Consider the following 20,343-nt stretch of genomic DNA (forward strand, 5'->3'; position numbering starts at 1 on the left):
CTACTTCAGATAAAGAGACTGCCATGATAGTTTTATCCCAATTAAGCCAGTGACTTCCAAAGACAGACTCCCTTATCCCCTGCCTCCCAAATTTAGCAAAAAAGAGCAAAAGTCAGCAAGTCTACATAGTATGAGGCTTCTTCCTCTGCCAACACACTCTTTCTGCAGGGGTACCCATCAGATGTAAGCTCACAGGCATGAGCTGAGCAAACTGGGAAGAAGAGTTTCCCAAGTATGATGCCATGAATTAGTGGCTTTTTACACCAACTTCTACCCTAACAATAGTTACTCTAGTTTCACCACACCTACCCCCATTACCATCCATGTTTTTGTAATGAGATAGGCAAATACGAAGCCTTACGGGGCAATTATTACCCAATCCTCTTGAAAAGGCTCTGGAAAATTCTCTGAAATACATGAAGCCTACATTGCACACTGATACCTATCAACCGCCTAGAGGAAAAAGAGGACAGGGGCAAGCACTGGGGGAAATGGAATACAGGGCTGTGTAAATAAATAAATAAATACATAACAGGGCTCAAAAACCCTGTAGTGTTCTGTTCTTGAACTTTCTAAAAGCCTGTCAGCATCTTTAACAGTATTATTACTCACAAACATAATCCTAAAGACACTCCTGTAGTGTAACACCATCTTCCTAACTGAAGAGGGTCCCTGTGCCTCTAGGATTATTATGCCTATTACTTGTTTGTTTGTTTTGTTTATGAGAAAAAAAGGAGAAGAAAGCAAGCATATTGTAAGACTGCAATCTTATCATTGCTCCTGGCAATTCAATCAGACAAAAACCTATCAGTTTTCCTATTGCGTTAGTTCAATGAGAAAGAAATCAGCCCTATCAAGCCCACTGTCCAAGAACATTCCCTTGTGTCCTTGGTGTCTGCAGGACACAAAGTCCTACTGGTTACCCAGGACTTCAACTTTCACCTCACTTTTGCTCAGGAGCTCTACTGGATCTCCTGCTTCGGAGAGACAACATAGAACACATGCAGATTTCTAAAGACTTCTCATTAAAAACTCTCTTCTTTTTCTGCATTGATTTTCTTTTTCTACCACAGCTTCTTCTGGCAAGGAACAGCATACTCCAACTGCTCCAGACAGCACTATAAATACTCATAAGTTTCCAAATAGTTCCTGCTCTTTACCATTGCTTCTTCAGTGCTTAAAAGCCTATAAAAAGTGCTCAGTACAAAAATAACTCTTATCCCATCAGTTAGTTGCTCTTGCTAAATTTCACTAAGTATAAAGTTCCTGTAAAAACAAAACAAGCAAACAAACAAGAACTGAAAAGTTGACAGATACAAGTGCTTCTAAATTCCCCCCCTTTTTTTTTTAACTCTAAAACAGCTCAATATTGAAAAAAGTGTGGACTAATATCTTCTTATTGAACGATAAAAAAAAAGAGCTATTTTGGCCAGTAAGTTACTGCTTCCCATTTGTACCACACAGGCATCTTAAGGGATATTGGCTCACTGGAGCCTAATATATTTTATACTGAATAGAGCTAATACAAGAGGGAGGGGAGGGAATTTTAAGTAGCACTGGCAGAAAAAAAGTTCTGGAAACTTTAAGATCAAAGGGGTCTCTGCCTTCACATGGAGCACATTCTAAAAATAAAATACTCAATTCAGTTTCCCAAGGCTTTTTTACTGAGCCAATACTGCAGTTTCATCAACAGTAAATGCATAAAGCAAACACAAGCCCCTAAATCAACCCGACCACCAAGAGCATTCAAAAATAGCTTTACATTTACCATGCAAGACAGATTTTTGTATAACAGCCACCGCTTTTGTGGAAGAGGAGAAACACATGCATTTACTCTTATGCTGGGTTTTAAAAGCATCTATCCAACAAGTTGAATGGAAAACCTAGGGACTAGTTAGAGGCTAAAACTAGCTAAAACCAGCCTTTGGTAGATACTGAAAACACACATATGGCATATGATGTGACTGTACTTGGAAGAGGTTTACCTTCGAGGCTGCAAAGCAGGAAAACTTTGGTGCAAAACTTGCTTAATGATTTCCTTTACCTTGTGGGTTGATACTCTGTGCTGAGCAATTACAGTTAGTTTTTCTAGGAGCCCTCGTAATCTCTCCTGTGTAGCATGGGAGATCAAGTTCACAACATCACAGTTAAGTTCCATAATGTCATGCCTTTTACCTGTGGAAGCAGAGAAAATCCATTACGTGTTTTAGTAGTAGCTGATAATTGAAATAATTAGCACAGCAGGTATTCTGTTCCCCCTGGAAGTCATACCCATTATGAATAAAGGTTTGGAGATTATGATTTTCCTGGTAAAGTCACAACTTCAAAGATCTTAGACATTACATTAATAAAACTTAGCCTGGAGCTTCAGAAAATATAGACATTGTTTCACTTAGCCTCCAGAACCACTCTCCTTGCAAGGTCATTTATAGGACAAAGTTAATAAGAACACAAATCAAGCTTCATGTTCGGGGAGGGGGAGAAATAGTAGCTGTAGAAATTAGTGCCATATTCTGTTAATTCCAGTAATTAAAAAAAAATAGAGAATTACACAGTGCCCTGCTTGACACGGTGCTTGTTAACAACTCATGACATTTATTCGATGAGCAGGGATGATTTTCTCAGCACACTCCAGGCATGCAGGACCCTCTCACCTGCCTCAACCGAACAGCATGGGGCAGGCAGACTCAACCATCCCATGGCAGCAGCTCAGACAACACAGATCATGTCCAGCCAGGGTCATCATGCCATCACCTTCAACCTTTTCTCTCGGGCTGCTGCTGCCTCTCTGCATTTCAGCAGCTGCGACCGAGGCTGGTGACAGCTCCAGGCAAATCTGTGCCAGCCCCGCACCCAGAGCTGTGCATCACCTCTGCAACCTTCCCGCAGCTGCAGGCTGCCCACGGAGAAGCCTTCCCATGGTTGACACCATCGATCACTCAGCACGACTCTGTCGAGACACCTGGATGGCAATGATTTTTCCCTGGTAGGCATGGCAGGCAGCAGTTTCACATGCCTCATATGCTGTACCTGTCAGAAGCACTTTTCCTTGCCCCTTGCTGCATTTACAGCGGCTGTAATATTTTATGATGCAATATACAGCACGCCTTCAAAACCCATTTCAGTATTTATTGCCAAGCGGAGTGTTAAGAATGGATAAACAGTACACAGTAAAAAAACCTAATCACCTATTTCATTTGCCTTTGCTACTCTAACTGAAAACGAAAAACAGTCTCGCGAGACAGGGAGAATCTACAGTGCTTTCCCAGATACAACCTAAGTGTTCCCACTATTTGATCTTGGCCAGTACCTTAGCAGAGTGCAAATTTCATTTTGTTCAAGCACCTTTCAACACTTCCACAGCAGTTTCTCACTAGGCTATCAGAATACATTTTAGTATGCCAATTTGAATGCAAAATAAAATGCCCCAAATCTCAAGACCTCCCTTCACACACACACAATTCCTAAACCAAAAAGGGCTTGGTTCAAAAGCAGAAGTGTTCATTTTCTGAATTGCTGTACTCCCTGACTGTAATATTTTCCTTGCAATCAAAATGCTTTTCATTTACAATATGAATTATTATTATTAGTAGTAATGTGGAACAGCTACCATGGCAGCCATGAAACAGCCAGGCTTGAATTCATCCATCTTTCAATGAATTGTTTTCACACCCCAAACTAGAAAATTATTCTAGAAGTACTTTCTCCTTACGTTTTTGTACAGCTCTTCGTTTTTTCTTTATACCCACTTCCCATGAATGACTGGTTAATCCTCTACTGAATTTTGGGAAAGTCTTCTAAGCACCAGTTTTGATGTGTGTTTTCTCTTTTCCACACAGCACTTACTTCCCTCAACTATGCCGTACACAGCTCAGATGGCACATATGCACTAGTGCAGAATATATTGAGGTAGCAGGTAGCATTTGCAGGCTACATGCTCATCACAGGCTAGCTGCTCAGTTTGGACTAAGAACCAGTTACATGTAGAAACAGAAAGACTTTATGATCATGTAGTTAAACCACTGTGACAGAATTATGACTGCATGTACAAACCACAAGCTTTCTTGAATGCTCAGCTGTAAAACTCACTGTTCCAGTACGGCAAGCTACCAGGCAGAGAGCATGAGCACAGAGTTGAGCAATATTCATCCAGTTTGCTGTAGACAGCAGTGATACCAATCCGCATGGTGCTATACAAATACATGCGCCCTGCTCTGACATAATACAACATTGCTAAGCAACAGTTGTTATTTTGCTCAGAAACTAACAGCTGAAATAATATATACACTAAAAGCTCCCTATAAGAGTTTAGTCACAGGCATTTAACATACATTCCAGTATTATTCACTGATATAGACAAACAGCTGTAATGTCTCTTTTGCATAAAATGAATGAAAGTTTTTCCATAGAAGGAGTTATAAACTAAGGTCTGCTCTGTGTGTATTGGCAGTTTGAAACTTTTATGTTGGCCAATAGAATACATATACCTGAACAGGCTGAGGAATGCAAAAACTGTTAGGAAAGTCAGTGTAATGCATCAAGTTAGGAGCTGCAGAAATAAAAAAGCACACTTAAGTGTTTTGACACCAGCATCTATATGGTTATTAAGTGTTCCACTAAGTTTAAGAGTCATAAAGTTGCTCACTTCTCACATGTTAAAGTGGCACCAGTTTGTTTCTTCTGGTTGTGCTTCAGATTATTTACATGTAAAAAAAAAAAAACCTTGGAGAAGAGTAGTTTCCTAGAACCAGAAGTAAAAACTCAGCATAGTTTGGTAGAAACACATGAATTGATAGATCTAAGTAGCTCCAGCTCCACCTTCAAAGATTGGAGGGTAGCTAATGAAGCAGGCAAGGAAATACTACATCTATATATTATCTGTTGCATTCACTTTGTTCTCACCTATGTTCAAGATCTTCTTCTGAAGTGCTTCCGAGGAGAGAAAAGGTTCATCTGCACAAGAGCGGATCACAGTACCAATGAGCTCAGAGTTTGTTGCCAAAATGCATGCATTCTCCTCGTTAAGATTGACCCCAGCCATAGAAGTCACATCATTTATGTCATCTTCATCTCTACTACAGAGAAAAACAACACTTTATGCTTTGCTTAGAATAGATAGAGAGTAAAAGCCTTGTGACTATCAACAAACAGCCACATTCCGTATCTTGGAGGCTACCCCTATACAAGATATGTTTAGTGTGGGTGTGGACAGGGACAGGTGGATATTAACAGCTTTCACACTTCAGTGAAGTGCCTCTCAAACATTAGATTGACTAATGCCTTAGTTGCTAGGCATGCGAATCCTTTATATGAAACTGAAATTCTGAGCAAGCTCAAAAGCCAGGGACTGAGGTAAACCTGGATTAAAAGCTCCCACAAACCCCCCACCCTGCACTACCACTCTCACAGCCTGAAATTTGTTCTAAAACTCTAATTCATCAGGTAGAACTGATGAAAGGAAATTGGATATGGACTCATAAAGAAGCCCACTTTCTAACTGAGATGCCTACCCTATGAACTGAAGCTTATAGCACAGGCTTGTTAGCACAGATTTGATCTTCGCTTTTCTTTTAGCGAGTTCCCTTAAAAAATAAAGATAGAAACACTCCTTTGTCTATATACTAGAACCAACCCAGACCTTGCCTTTTGAATTAGCCCTATCATACAGTACTTATGTATGTAGCAAGGGGGATGCCATGCTTTTTGAAGAACAGCGGCAGAGCTCTAGTTCCAGCTCAGTTCACTGGATTCTGCTGTAGCAACTGCAGACTATGTGTTTAAATTTGGCATACTGAGCACTAACATATAACTCATAGCAAAGCTCATGTTAAGCAAATAACCTGTGTGCCTCAGCTTTTTTTTTTCTTTTTAAAAAAGATCATTTAAGTTAAATACTGAATGAATCTTACATGGGAAAAGATTTGTCAGGGCTTTGCAGTGAAACAATCCAAGTTACTTTCAAGTAAGTTTAGATCATCAAGAGAAAGCCTTTTTGCTTCATAAAGTGACAAAGGCCTGACGGTGGCTTCAAGAACCAATCCAGAACAGATGTCTGCAGTATTAATAAAGACAAGTGGAAGCACTCAATCTGAAGGCCTTTTGATTTGGAAAACAAAGAAAACAAACTAAAACACACATCCCTCCTCTTGAAAAGTATTCTCTGGCAAGGTTTGATAAAGTTCACCTTCAGAAAATACTGTGTGGCCTACCTCACTCTTGAACAAGGGTTAGCCAGAAATACATCATTCTTAAGTGAAATGGGATCTCTTAGGGGCTGTTTCTGACTGGCAATAGATAGAAGCCGACGTTATTAGAACGTAGGTTGGGTTTGAGTCATACTCAAAACACACAAGAAAGCGTTGGGATTTTTTTCCTTAGGGATTTTCTCCTTTGGGCTTCAGTAGGTTTCTATGGTGCAAGTTGTCTACCACAAATTTCTGGAGATAAGCCTGGCTAGGAAAGGAGTCCAGCCTTTCCCTACTCCTCCTTCTAGTCATTTGTGAGAGACCCAAAGGATTCTCAAACCAGCTTCATTCATTAAGTCTAACTAGACACTACAGCTTCCTGACTAGGCTTGTGCCCTAAACCCATCGTGCTAAGAAAACGTTAAACCCCACGACTGTCAGAACAGTTAGATGACCACGATCAGGATTCAAAGCTGAAGTTACCACTGCCAGAACTGCTCCTCTCCCCCCACCCTTTCACAACCAGCAACTGAGCATTTCCAGGCGTATACTCATGCTCTATCAGCCTAACAGAGACCCTGGTCTTTCAACAAGTGTGTAAATGAAGCTTCACTGCATGATAATTGAGTGCTAACTGATCTTCACAAGTACACTCCAGTCTTCTCTTCTTAATAACCACTACTTTGCTGATGCAGAGACAAGAATCCCACTAAAGTGGAGACTGCCACCAATTTGCTGATGAAGGGGCTTACAAAAATCAGGACAACTAGCACCAAGAACACACATCAGAAGCTATCAGAGCTAGATGCTGGAACCTGACATTACCCAGTAGAGCTGTTTACAGAATCCAGGTAAGGATGCTCGCACCTCAGGTACAACTGTATAGCACACAGTTTCAGTAAACCATTTTAGCTTTCAATCTGGCCACATACTCCAAATACTCAACAAGAAGGAAGTAAACTTCTGCACAACATATCTACCCACCTTTCTACATACCTGAGTTTCTCTTTATCAATTTACTATTTTCTTTAATATTTCCATGCATATTTCCATTTTTCACTGTTCCTCTTGTGAGTACACATGTACAAGAGCTTATATGCAAGCAGACATCCTTACTTGTACCGTTTTTAAGGACCAATTCTAACTTCTTCTTTGCATTAAATCACCAAGTCACTAGCCTTGATAGAAGACTAATTTGCACCTATGAAAACACCGCGGCACTTATTTTACCTAACCCGAGGAAACTATAATTACATTTCCATAGAAGTAGTACTCACTATCATGTACTTCAAGTAAGCCATAGAAATCATTCTACTAAAGTGATAAATTTAAAATATTCCAGAGTATACACACAGACATTCCTGTTGGATACCGACTTGCTTTCATTTTCAGCAATCCCTCCATAAAGCCCCTCTTCCACACCACTTTCTTTAATGCTTTTTACATTTACATGTCACACCCAGAAACCAAGAAGAAAAAACTCTCCCAGTTGTTATAAGTCTCCACTGATTTAAGCTTATCAGGACAAGGGGGAAACAGAACAGAGAGTGTTACCCTGCAAGAAGTCAGTTTTACACTTATACTGAATGTTCTGCTGGAAAAGAAGCCCAAGCAATGCAGATACACCATGTATCCACGAATGTGCCTGTACTGGCTTGAAAAGTGAGTCTGTGGCACCCTCTGGTGTTTGACCAACGCACGTGTCTTCTTCTGAATCCATCTTTACTCCATTTTATACAATAGTCAAAGGGAAAAACTAGAAGGGCATGTGTAACCCAAACCTCCCTGCACCATCACAGACAACTACATGGGACAGAACAACTCCAGTGGAACAAGAACCACCAGCGCTCACCACCAGCATGGGGCAGGAGGAGCAGCTGCCCAGACATTCTCCACTCTGCTGCCTCACTCCTGTTTGTCTGCCGATTGAGATTGTTAGTCTCTTCTGGACAAAATGCACACAAGTCAGAGTTGTATGTGCTTTGGAGAACAACTCTATTAGACAGAATAGACGCACAAAGATGCAAATATGTGCCTTATTTTCTCCAGAGTGCTCTAGCATACACTTTACAGAAGTATATAGAGCAGTTTATAAAATCTTGATGCTTTTAAAACAGACTGCCCTTTACAATACATGCCAAAGGGCAATCAAGTGACAGTGATGCCCATGCTTAGCTGAAATAATTTCTAGAAGCTTCTTTTTTTTTTTTAATTGGGGGATAGGGAATCACCATTTTTATTACTGCTCATCTCAAGCAACCTAAACCAGCCCATTAAAGAGCAGACACAGTCAAATTGCAGCCTATTAAGTACAGCTTAGTGAGTACTGCATGCTTGAATCCCAACCTAACCTAGTCACACAACAGCAGGGGGAGTCAGGCTCAGTGACATGCTGCAATGAGAATATACAGTCTGAAGTGCCACATGTACAATCACATCAATTACAAGACATGCTCTCTGCCCATAATGAATCTCATCACAAAACCTGAAAGGGGGCCATGGTGCTTCTCTCTGCCTCACACATGATCATCAGGCCACTCATGATGGATCACAGGTCACAAAGAATAGCTGTGCTGGGAATACTGAAAGTCAGGACAGAAGAAACAACCCACTTCACAACTTACTGGGGAACATCTATTGCCCAGGCCAGATTAACCCTATGTGGTGTTAGACCTGCCTGGAGAACATACATACTTGGCAAAGGGAAGCCAAAAGCTCAGGTATACGCTGCCCAGGTTCGGATATATGAGGATGCTCATATGTAGTTTTTGAAGTTGGAAATTTTGGTTATAGCAGTGAATAGAAGAAGCACCAGGGATGTAAGAATGCTAACTAGAAAAATTTAAGGCAAGTTAGGGATTTCAAATCTGAATTCTCATGGAATTAAGCTACTTTGAAAATCATAATCCAAAAGCAAGAACAGAAATCTATCTTGGATCACACTGTAAAAGCAGAGTTTTTCCTACACTAAGAACTCAATTCATGGAAGGAACTTCAAGAATTCAAGCTTTTTCATGTAAGACAGTTAATATATTCCAACTGGAAGAGAAAAAAAAGCTTCTTTTTTTTGTTTGTTTGTTTGTTGTTTTGGTTTTTTTTCCTATCAATCAATTATATTTATGAAGTGATTTTCTTTTTCCCAAACATCACTACCCAAAATTACATCCCAAATTATACTCTGAAGTGTATTTCATAAGAGCTTGAGGCAGCTGAACAGAGCTATTGCTTTAACATCAGCTTTTAATCTCAACTTCTGGCTACCTGTGTTCTGGTATTTACTATATACTATATGTTACTATAAACAACAGCTCTCTGTCTGTATCAGTGCACACAAAGCTGTATGTAGCTTTCAAGAGATGAGAAGTCAACTGGCCAACAAGACAAAGGTGTCATGTCTGCTTTTATCCCCAGAAGAGCAATTTCATGCTTGCCTTAAAGTCATAAGACCAATAATGCTTATGGCAGTCTGTACCTCTGTTCCAACATTACATTTCAGAGCTACAAAAATAATTTCTGCTTTTGGAAAGTTAATCAGTTACTAGAACTAAAAGCTTTAAGTACTTTTGTAATCTAAATGCCTAGGAGAATATGCCAGAAGTCATAATTAGCGGTGTAGTCAAAGACTTTCACCTCTACATACAGGAACAAGCTCTTAAGAGGAACTAATAAAAGACTTTGAAATACAGCACAGAGCTTTACACAGGTTACCAACCAGTCCAAGCAACAGTTCAATGCTATCTGTCCATCTGTAAAAACCAGGTTGTATCTGCTTTAATTCTACAGAGAGCTTTTAATACAAGGTAACTTTGCTTTAGATTAGTTAATAGTACTCATAGGATGGAGATGAAATATGCCTCCTCTACAAGTGAAAAACTGGCACATAGTGACGCACACTGCTTATATAATTACACTCTTGTGACAACATGATAAAAATCCAACCTCATCAGGATAGTTTTCTTACATTAAAAATAATTAACATCTGCTATGATGTCAAAAGTTTTAGGTTCCCCCTTGCCAACTGGTATTATAACTTGAAAAACACCTATCATAAACAAGTTTCTAAAGAAAGTTGCTTTGATTTGGGTTCCATTCCCACTTCTATACTGTCTGTTTCTTTTGCTCCTTCCTACAGTAAACTTCTGATATTGTTTATTTTTACCTGAAGGATGTTGCTCCATTTTCTTTTATTTCAGCTTTCTGAACAGGAGATGCTTGAAGCGACAGAATTTTATTTCCTGGCAGGGTAATTTGTTTCAGAATGGAACCTAAAACAAAATAAAGAACATGCCACGGTAAAAAGCAAAATCTAAGACAACTGTTTAATCAGTTCATGCTTCTAGCAAAGGCTACTGCAGTCTCAATAACTAATCAGGCCCATGGAAAACTAGACACTCTAGAATCTTACATTCTACATGTTCTGTATGGCCCAAACCACTACACGCTCTCAGCAAACACCTTCCTCTCTGCTGACCAGCGAAAGGTTTTAGTGAAAACTGGCTGAGACAAATTCACATTATGCATCAACCTGGACCTCTTGAAGGAAAACAATTCTCAAAAGCACCACAGTTTAAAGGAAGTTCACCACAAGGAGCTTACTCACAGTATTTTAAACAAGCACAAATGTTTGATTGACATGCTTTTAACAGGTGCCAGAAGTTGACATGGCACTCTCATCAGAACTCCAAGCAACGATGTTCAACTTATCACACAGAGTTGGTCGCTCCCAATAGACAACCACCTTCTTACATTCCTACAATCCACCAACAGCCTACACTTATTTCTACACTTCAGGAGTCTTCTCCCTTCTCCATTAAAAAGGCTCCACTTTACCTGCTGGAAACTGGTTAGTTTGAACAAGCGTATTCAGCGGCATCCTTTTCTGAGATGTCTGTAGGGTCAGTGTTGAGGGTTGTGTGAGTGCAGATACTTGCTTTACAATGGTCCCTGGTGGTTGTTGGACTACCTGGAAGTGCAATATCCAATATCACAGAGGGACAAGAGCTAAACATACATAGAAGTAAACAGTATCAAAGTATCAACATGTTCATTTAGCTTTAAGCTCCAGCTTAGTGAGCTCTAACAGATACTTCACCCCTACTCTCTACTGAAAACCATATTAGACAAGTTTCACTGAGTATTACACAATCCATTACACTAAGAGGCTTTCCTCTGTGTAAGTCCTGCTTAACAAAACAGTTGAATATAGAGTCTGTGTTCCAATAAGTTCAAAAGGGTAGGTATCACATACACATAGTTAAAAAGAGAGAACACCAAAACAGTTAGAAGTCATACATGAAATCCTTTTCCTGCCAGGAATTAAGAGTATACACTGTAGTTACTAAGGCATTTTTAGAGCTGCAACATCAACTGTAAATTTAGATGCTGAGTTTCGAAGTGCTAAGCAAAAGTAAACTGAACACATCAGTTAGCTGGAACCTGAAGTATCAACTAGCAATGCCTATAACAAGTACAGCCTCTACACAAAAACATCAGTACACTGCTGAAGGGTAAAAAGAAAAGGGGATGATAGTTTTGTTTTGTTTAAAGAGGCTCTTGAAAGAAACAAAACCAGACAGCAGAATGTTGTCACATAGACCTACAGGCACAGCCCATAAATACTAATTCTTCCTCTTCGGAGGCACATATTAAAATGCAAGAAAGTAATAAAATTCCCCTATCCCTAAAAGCCTCATTTCTAAGCCTCCTAGCTAGCAGAATGTGGGCTGCAGCTTTTGCTACATCCTTTGGAAAAGTTCTTGATTACAAGAAATAGAAAGATGTGCTTTTAGCAAAACAAAATCATCAACATCTTCAGACTGAATCCTACTTTTTATCAGCAAAAGCTGATATAAAGGAAGTTTTGGAGTGAAGAAACCACTTTTTCTCCTCTACATCTTTTATTCTGACTTCAGAAAGTCTAAAGAGTGCTTGTACAGCAATACTACACAAGTTTAATTGCAAAAATAATTTATTATACTTCAGAAATTAGTCTGTCTCCTTCTGTCATCTAACCTCATATTTGTCAGTAAACACCATCAGGATAAGCATCACTCATTCACAAAAAGATGCATTTTGTGTATCAAATACAGAAGATACACCCCACCCATACCCATATTAACAGCATCAGGGTTTGGCATAGCAACAGGAAAGTAGAATAACTGAGCTGAAGGCGGTGTCTGAAAAGCAGACAACAAACAGGCAGTTCTTGAGAAGAAACCTAAGTTCCATATGAGGAAAGAACCATGGGAGTACATACCCGGTCAGACTGTGGACAGAGTCAAGGTTCACACATGCAGCACTTGCTCATGAAGTAATACAGACATGAACATTTGCTTCTATGTGTTTTACCAAACGGCAGTTAGGTCCTTCTGAGAGACCCAGCTTCCATGTGCTGGAAGTTGTAAATAATGTTAACAGCATCATTTAGGTGTTCAGGTAATTACTGAGCCACCAACCGACTGTCTTGGACAAACTACCCACAAGGCTCTGCCAGCACCCACACTGACACGCACCAGGAGATCCTCCCTATCACCAGTGAGAATGATGCTTCATCTTCAGCATCAAAACACTGAAACAGCACAGGAGGAAACATAAGCATTCAAGATTAAGCTACAGCAGACAAAAGAACAGAGAATGGCAATGTTAAATCAACAGTCTAGGTGAAGATTGGGAAATAAGCCAAGTAACCGAGGAGACTAGATCAACAAGACACAGAAAGGATGTATTGGCAGTAAAGCTAATTTTCTGTTTGCCATTCTAGCTGCTAGACTAACAGAAGCTGGAAGTCCTTGGGACTTGCTACAGGGGAGGGTAACAATGCTAGAAATTTCAACAAGGATCTAAAGCCAGAAAGAAATATTACAAAAATAGGTAACACCTGTGAGAAAGAGTTATTGTCTCTTTTCTTCAGGTTAGCAGCAAGAAGTAATAAAGAAAAAGGATTGTTCCTTTGTGCCCCATTAAGGAGGTTGACAGAGACATCAGAATAAAAAGCACCAACACTCAAGTAAAACAAAATTGCAATGCAACATCAGAAAACAGCATAAAGTCAGCTGCCTGAGAGACTTGGATTAGCTTTACCTGCATCTGTTCTACATTCATAAAGCAAAGTTCGGAGATCAGCAGAGGAATGTTGAGGTATCATCACACACCTCAAGCAGGACTGCTTCATGAAGGAAGCCTCAACAGATGAATGCAAAAGCATACATCCAGGACAAAAAACTCTTGAAAAAATAACAGAGACTCTCTGTCCAAGAAAGCTCAGCTCTGAAGGGACTCAACTAACAACTCACTAAGAACAAATAGCTGGAACAGCACAAGCACTTCACTCCTTGCTTCAACTGTTAGCAATGTCCAGCGAGCACGTCTCACTGGTAATTCTGGGGACTACACCATAAAACTCTTGCTCTTTAAGCTTATAAAGAAGTTGTACTCTCACAGCAGCTTTCTTGCCCTTGGAAGCCAGCAGCTGGCAATGTAAATTTTTGTTTATTGTACTTTAACAAGAGACAAAGCAATACGACAGCAAGACAACCTTTATTTCCAAGATTACACTTCTTTGTAAGCCAATGCCCTTAAATGAGGCTGTATAAAAAAGTCATCAGGAGGGAATCCTTCCAAGAATGCAACTCCCACAGCACAGGCATGCAATCTATCCCAAGAGCATTCCTGAAGAACAGGTCCCTCTGTATCCACTATACAAACCTAGAGTTTTGATAATCACACTACAGAAATGAAAGTTACATGTTGCAATTTTGGTATTAAAATACTGCAGTGCTGCATTCTTAAGCACCACCAACATTACAACAGAGCTGGCACATGAAAGTTCATTTCACATTCATCAAGCACAAGAGTCCTAAATTAGAAATGGGCATGCAGAGGGAGTGCATGGCATCAGACAACCCTGTGGGCTGGAAAGGCAAAGAAATTGCTGGCAGCATTATATGGACAGATTTGCACAGCTGGCATGTGCTTCCTTTCAGCTGGCAGCAGGACCCTTCTGTTAGTGAGGGGAGGGCCAGATTTGTTTTCTTGTGGGAGGAAACAGACTCTGTCCTTTCAAGGGAAGGCATCAGGGAAGTCCAAGAAGATGCACCCACTTCTACTAACTTGCTCTTTGTGCTAACAGGTTGTCTGAACAAACACCAAGCTCCTGATATGGCTAAGCTGCAAAGTGCTCAACTCAGCCTTTCTACAGCAAGTATTTTAATCACTATGCCTGGGATCTTCCCAAATGAGGATAAAAACATGTTTTATATGCAAGTCAATGTTTGCAAGGCACAGTGAAGAAAAGGAATTGCAACAGGCTGCCACAATGCAACAGTGGAGGAGGCAGAAGTAATTTCTTGAGTTCATCAATATCATACTCAAGAAGTATTTTGACTCCCAAGCATAGAGTTAAGCTTCCTCGTTTATTTGTACAGATGGTCAACCTTTCCCCTGGATTATATGGCTTGCTGGGTAGCCAACAAACTGCTCTCCAGCCTTTGTACAACCTGAGAAGCCCCCATTTTCTTCTGGCTGGAATTTCAAATTTAATCCTCAAGGACAGTAAGGGTACCAACTTCTTTTCCAATTTGGCTTTATCTACTACTAATGAAGACTATCAGTGCACATGCTTGATAACTGTTTTCTGGCGGGGTTTTTTGTTTGTTTGTTTGTTTTAAAACAAACACACTCATAAAAAGGACACCCCATCCCCTCCAAGATGTGCTTTGTTCTTTTTAAGCAAGTCTGGAAAGGTGAAAAGCTGGTAGCATAAGCTCTTTATTTAGAATCCAGAATTCTTGTATTACACCTACTACCATAACTGTATCCCAGCTGAAATCCGGACACTTATGCACTTGAAAAAAGCAAAACATTTTAGGGGTCTGAATACTGTTAAATCAAGCATACACAATGAACTACATAGGAAATTCACACACTGAATGTCCTACTATACCTGTGAAAACTAAATCTAGCTTCATAGTAAGTCTAATGTTTTCCCCTCCTTTTAAGGAAAAAAAGCTTTACAAGGAAGTCTTATTCAAGAACTGGAGTTCTTTAACTGCGAAAGGGAGACTGTTCTCTCAAAATACTTGGGAACATTACCTAGAGGTAGGCCAGTTAAACAGCATACTATTCAGTATCTCAAACACCCATAAACCAAACCTAATGTATTTCACACTATTGGTCTTTTGGGTATACCTGTGATCCACAGTTTATTGGTATTTAACATTAACAGTAGCAAGAGGTTAACTTGTGCCAAGACAAAAATGTTAACACATTGCTTTTGAGGGTATTGTTTTAATAAGACATATATTCCTCTCAGAATTTGTTAGCTAATGAGGCCTGATAGGAAAAACTCACTTTTGGATGACTTCATAATTAACATGTCTTAGTAAATGTGGAGGTCAGAACTCTGCTCTGAAAACCTCATTTAGCTAGTTTGTACATTTCAGTTAACATATCACTAAACATCATCAAGACACCTGTGCCTGCAAAGTATCCAGGGTAGGAACTGGTAGAGAGACTGGAATCCCTGGCGGCTAGCTGAGGCAGATCCCTAACAGGGCATCTAATAGTAATTAACATAAGCATCCCATGAGCAGTTTCTGTTTCTGACACTAGCACTTCCCGCCTTTTCTTTCAGATGCCAACTTATCCTGGCTGCACACACAGCAGGGGTCAGAACTCATCTTCCCTTGTGTCTCAAGCTAGATGTTTGGTCTGGTGGAATGGCAGCCAGCCTGTCCTGCAAGAGACCAAGCTTACAGTTTGGCTTTAGATTCACCTTTTCAGCAAGGGCTCAGTATCCATAAACTATGACAAACATAACTGATTAACTTATGGACAGACTAGCTTCTGGTTAGCTCATGGCAGACTAATTTCATAAGAAAAAACCCTAGCTAAGATCCAAACTGGTATCCTCCTTACAAAACAGTAAGAGTAGAAGCCCGGCTAGAGAGATGCAGAGAAACTCATCTTACCAACTGTTTCACTTTAACCACTTGCTGAGCACCCACTGACTGCGCAGCGATGGAGTTTGGCTGTGAGATTTTAATACTGATTGGGGTTCCAGTGACTGATTTCAGACGCTGGAGAGGGGTTGTTGCTGAAGATGCCACTGTAGAGACCAGCACCGGCTTTGGAGACTGGAGAGTGGACGTTGCTACCACAGAGCTGAAGACTGGCTTGACAGTTTGGATAGCAGTCAGCCCTGATGTTGCTGTCGTGGTGGTGAGGACTGAAGCTGCAGGCAGAAGAGATGCTGTCACTACTGTAGAGGAAGGAACAGACTTCATGGTCTGCAGACATGCTGTCGCTGATGCACTGACAAGGACTGGTTTTATAACCGGAGAGGCTGTGACTGTTACGGAGGCAGACACTGGTTTTATAACTGGAAGAGAAGTTGTTCCTACAGCTGAGGTTACCACTCCTAACGAAGTAGCTGGTGCTGCAGAGATACAAGTCGAAACAGCTTCTGGGGTTGGAGCTGGCTGCTCCATACACTGCTGGATAAAGCTCTGAGCATTGGGCATTAGCTGCCGTAAAGCAAGCATGCTTTTCTAGAAGAAAAAAAGAAAAAACACTGGAGTAACGTCAGCAGAGTCTTCCACAATACTGACACATTAGCAACTAAATCCTCTTCCTCATAGTCTAATTTAATTTTTCATGAGACAATGAATTGCTTACTCCAAACAAGTTTTGCTAGAATTCAGGGATCCTTAAATTTATGATGGTACTGCTCAGTGAAGACCACAAGAATCACCAACGCAGGCTGAAAGAAGGTCAACAGTCACAACGGCTTCATTGTACATAGCAAACCCCATCTATAGGAAACTCACCCATAACCTTGTTCTCGTTTAGATTTTTCAATTTGGAATTTACCTTTCAGAGTAAGACCACTCTAACTGCTTTCCTATCTTAGAAAGTCTTGTTTTGCCAAAACCCCCTGCTATACTGTAACAGCTGTGTTTACTTCATGAAGCATGTCTGGCAAAGAACTACAAACTATCCACCAAAGCCAAAAACAAGCTCTGAAGACAGGAGCATTTCTACACCAATACAGCTGTATCTACGCTAGGGGGGGATACCACTTTAATAATGTCTGTATAGCTGCAGCAGCACAACTTAAGCCAGACAGTTCTTCTCAACAGGAGAACACCAGTAAAGGTATCTGGCAACTTCTTATTTTTAGTACAGCTGTGTTTGAGAAGGTTAATGGACAGAATAATCTTCAAGCCCTCTAAAGATTTTTCTCCTTGACTATGTACAATCTGTTACGGCTCAGAACCAAGGGAAATTGGTTCTGCAACTACCTGTATAATCTCACAACCCCCCTTTTTTTTTATATCCTTGACAGTTTTGAAGTTTGAAAGAGTCTCCAGCATAGTGCTATTGCTCTGGGCTTCATGCAAAAAGAATGTGTGTCTCACACGATAAAATACCAAGTGAACAAATTGTTTGCACGCCTGCACCTTCTGCAGCATGCCTACGTTTAACGTTTGCTTCCTTTTATTTTAAAAGGCTGCTCAGCATTCTGCATGCTCCTGATGCAATTCATTTACCAAAAGCATCCAGCAGAGATTTGAAAACCAAGCAGGCTTCACAGCCAAAGTCACTGCCCTTTTCCACCTATTCGAACAGACAAAACAAAACGTGCACCAACTTCATCAAAAACCTGCAGCTCAACAGATAAGACAACTCCAGAGAGCCCTACCTAAACTTCCACTTCACTAGCAAAAAGTGAACTGGCAACAAGCCGTACCACATTTCTCTCCAGACTCAAGCTGCAAGTGTTTCCCCTACAACAAGGCCAGCATGGATCCTTGTAGCACTTTAGAGAAGTGCTCCTAAAGTCAGCCTCCATTTGGCACTCAGTACTGGTCACAGCTGCTCAGAGTTACAGACCAGACCCACCTCGTGTGTATCAACTACACATCCTTAAGGTATTTAATATAAAACAATCAGGGTGCGAGATGTTTTAAAGGATGGGTAACACTACAAAGTCAGCTAACTTTGACCACAATGATGTTTAAATGTATTTGAAATCCCAGTATTTCTTTGTTAACATAAGTGTACAACAGGGAGAGAGCACCTTGTCAAGGATTATGGGGTACAGATACTGCCCAAAACAGAAAATCCTGGATCATACCAGTACCTGGTAGCATGCCACAATGGCTCTACTGTGATGGGTCAGGGTCTTATGCATGCTGATAAATCCAAGTTAACTTCTGTGGAACTGCCTCAATGTCTGTGCACCGACTGCTGCAGCTCTCCATATTGCGGGATGGCTTAATAAGCCATCAGCTCATGAAGCTCTCAGGCTGAGCACTTCTGTAAGTGCATGAGGACAGCGCTATGCCTGAGCTAAAAAACACTGGGGGGACCCAAAGGAGTGGAAGCATTTGCAAGTGCAGTGCAGCCACCCCTCCACTCCTCTACAGGGCTCACCAGCCCTAGACAAGGTCTAGCTGTGCCAGATTCAGGCTTGAATCTGAGCTTCAGAGCTTCTGAGGTTCAACTGCACTGTTTTGGGAACACAGCAGCACCTAAGCTGGCCCCATGCAGGCACAATCAGCCCATGCCCAGTGAGTTTCATCAGCCAGTGCCCTGCAGGAAGCAGCTATGTTACTTCTGAAGCCAAACTTGCCCTGACAGTCAGGAGACTTCTGCTGAGACTCCACACAGCTCATAGGAAACCACTGCCAGTCACACTGACCCTGCACTCAACAGCCTGGTCCTTCTCCAGCCAGAGATGCACTGGATGCAGGAAAGCCCATACTCTAAGCTGTTTGTTCTTCTAGCTTTTGCATGGGCATTTAAGAAGCCTCCAGGAAATTAAACAGAGAATAAGTAAGTGACCAAAATTTCCTATTAAGCCTCACAGAGATGACTGTAAGTCGTCTAGACTCATGGCAAACTTGCTAGCAAAGCATTTCAAGATTGACACTGTAACAAAAATAGTCATCCTAAACTTGAACAGATTAACACCAGCCATCTAAAGTACTATCAACATTACCACATACATTGTTATGTATGCTGTCAAATACTAAAGAAGAAGACAAAGTCCAGAAAACCTTTATCCCAGCTTCACTATTTAACTATTCTTCCTTGATTCTCCATCATGCCTATAAGGAATGCCAAGGAAAAGTACGTATGTATCAAGCCTAAGAATACTGAGTACATTGCAATTAAATAAGTGTAACCAAGTTTTACATGTTTTCACTGGGATTTAATGCTTGCTGTGAAACAAACGTTGATTTTTATTTTGTTAATACCATTCTACCATATGACTAGAAGTGTTAAGAGAGAACTTTTAATTTACATGATTATTTGCTTGAATGGAATAAGAGTTGTCCCGGGTTACTTTTCCTAAGCTGCAGTAGACCTGTCAGACCCTTTCTGGAGAAAGGGGTGTTGTTTTCTTCTGCCTCCAGTTAAACACAAACCAGCTGGCATATGAATAGCTTTGTGTAGATACTCTGAGCTTAAATACTTCATAAACTGTACACAGCCACTGTTGCCAGTCTTCTGCAGCTAGTTTTGACGAGAAAGTAAGAGGTCATCTTAGTATAGTTGCTCTACTGGAGGTGCACCAGTTTAAAAATATTAGTCTCTGATAATGACTTAGTGAGTAATTACTCTCCAATTTAAGAACGCAGCATAAATCACTCTTCTGAAATCCTCCGCCCCCAAAAGATTATCTTTCCAAGAGCAATTGTCATACAGGGCTAGGTTAAGTACCATTTCCTCAGCTGACCTGAGCAAACACCTATTTGAATACTCTCTCGATTTTCTTTTCTTGTCCTCCTCCCTCCCCTCAATAAATATTATACATCCACAGACACTTACCTTGAGAAAAGGAACTAAATACGGTTGTGGAGATGACTTCAGCTCTATGTATAGTTTTTTTGTAAATTCTTCTGGTTCAATTTTTGCTTCCTAAGAGGGAAGTATAATTACAATGGTAAGTTATAATTATGAATCTACCATATTTTTCCCCCAGATGTATCAAAAACCTCATGAAAATTTAAATGATCATTAAATTGTTCAATTTCAGTACTCAACTGCTTTTCTCCTCCTGTATTTTTAAACAAAACGTTTTAGGATAGAATGATGTTGTAATTTAAATATAGTATTATCAAATTAAATTACTTTTTCAACTATGAACAGT

General features: G+C 40.5%; 1 protein-coding gene across 1 annotated transcript in view; it reads right to left on the bottom strand.

The window, feature by feature from the left end:
- Nucleotides 1–20,343, bottom strand: part of TAF4B (TATA-box binding protein associated factor 4b) — a 72,046-nt gene that overhangs the window by 29,394 nt on the left and 22,309 nt on the right. Inside the window, exons 6-11 of the mRNA XM_030475792.1 lie at nucleotides 20,022–20,111; nucleotides 16,154–16,732; nucleotides 11,016–11,148; nucleotides 10,345–10,450; nucleotides 4,903–5,075; nucleotides 2,045–2,175 (exon numbers count right to left, since the gene is read on the bottom strand). Of these exons, the coding sequence (XP_030331652.1) occupies nucleotides 2,045–2,175; nucleotides 4,903–5,075; nucleotides 10,345–10,450; nucleotides 11,016–11,148; nucleotides 16,154–16,732; nucleotides 20,022–20,111 (1,212 nt within the window). The remainder of the gene's footprint in view (nucleotides 1–2,044; nucleotides 2,176–4,902; nucleotides 5,076–10,344; nucleotides 10,451–11,015; nucleotides 11,149–16,153; nucleotides 16,733–20,021; nucleotides 20,112–20,343) is intronic.

The sequence above is a fragment of the Strigops habroptila genome, chromosome 1, assembly GCF_004027225.2.
Source record: "Strigops habroptila isolate Jane chromosome 1, bStrHab1.2.pri, whole genome shotgun sequence".
In the NCBI taxonomy this organism is placed as follows: Eukaryota; Metazoa; Chordata; class Aves; order Psittaciformes; family Psittacidae; genus Strigops; species Strigops habroptila.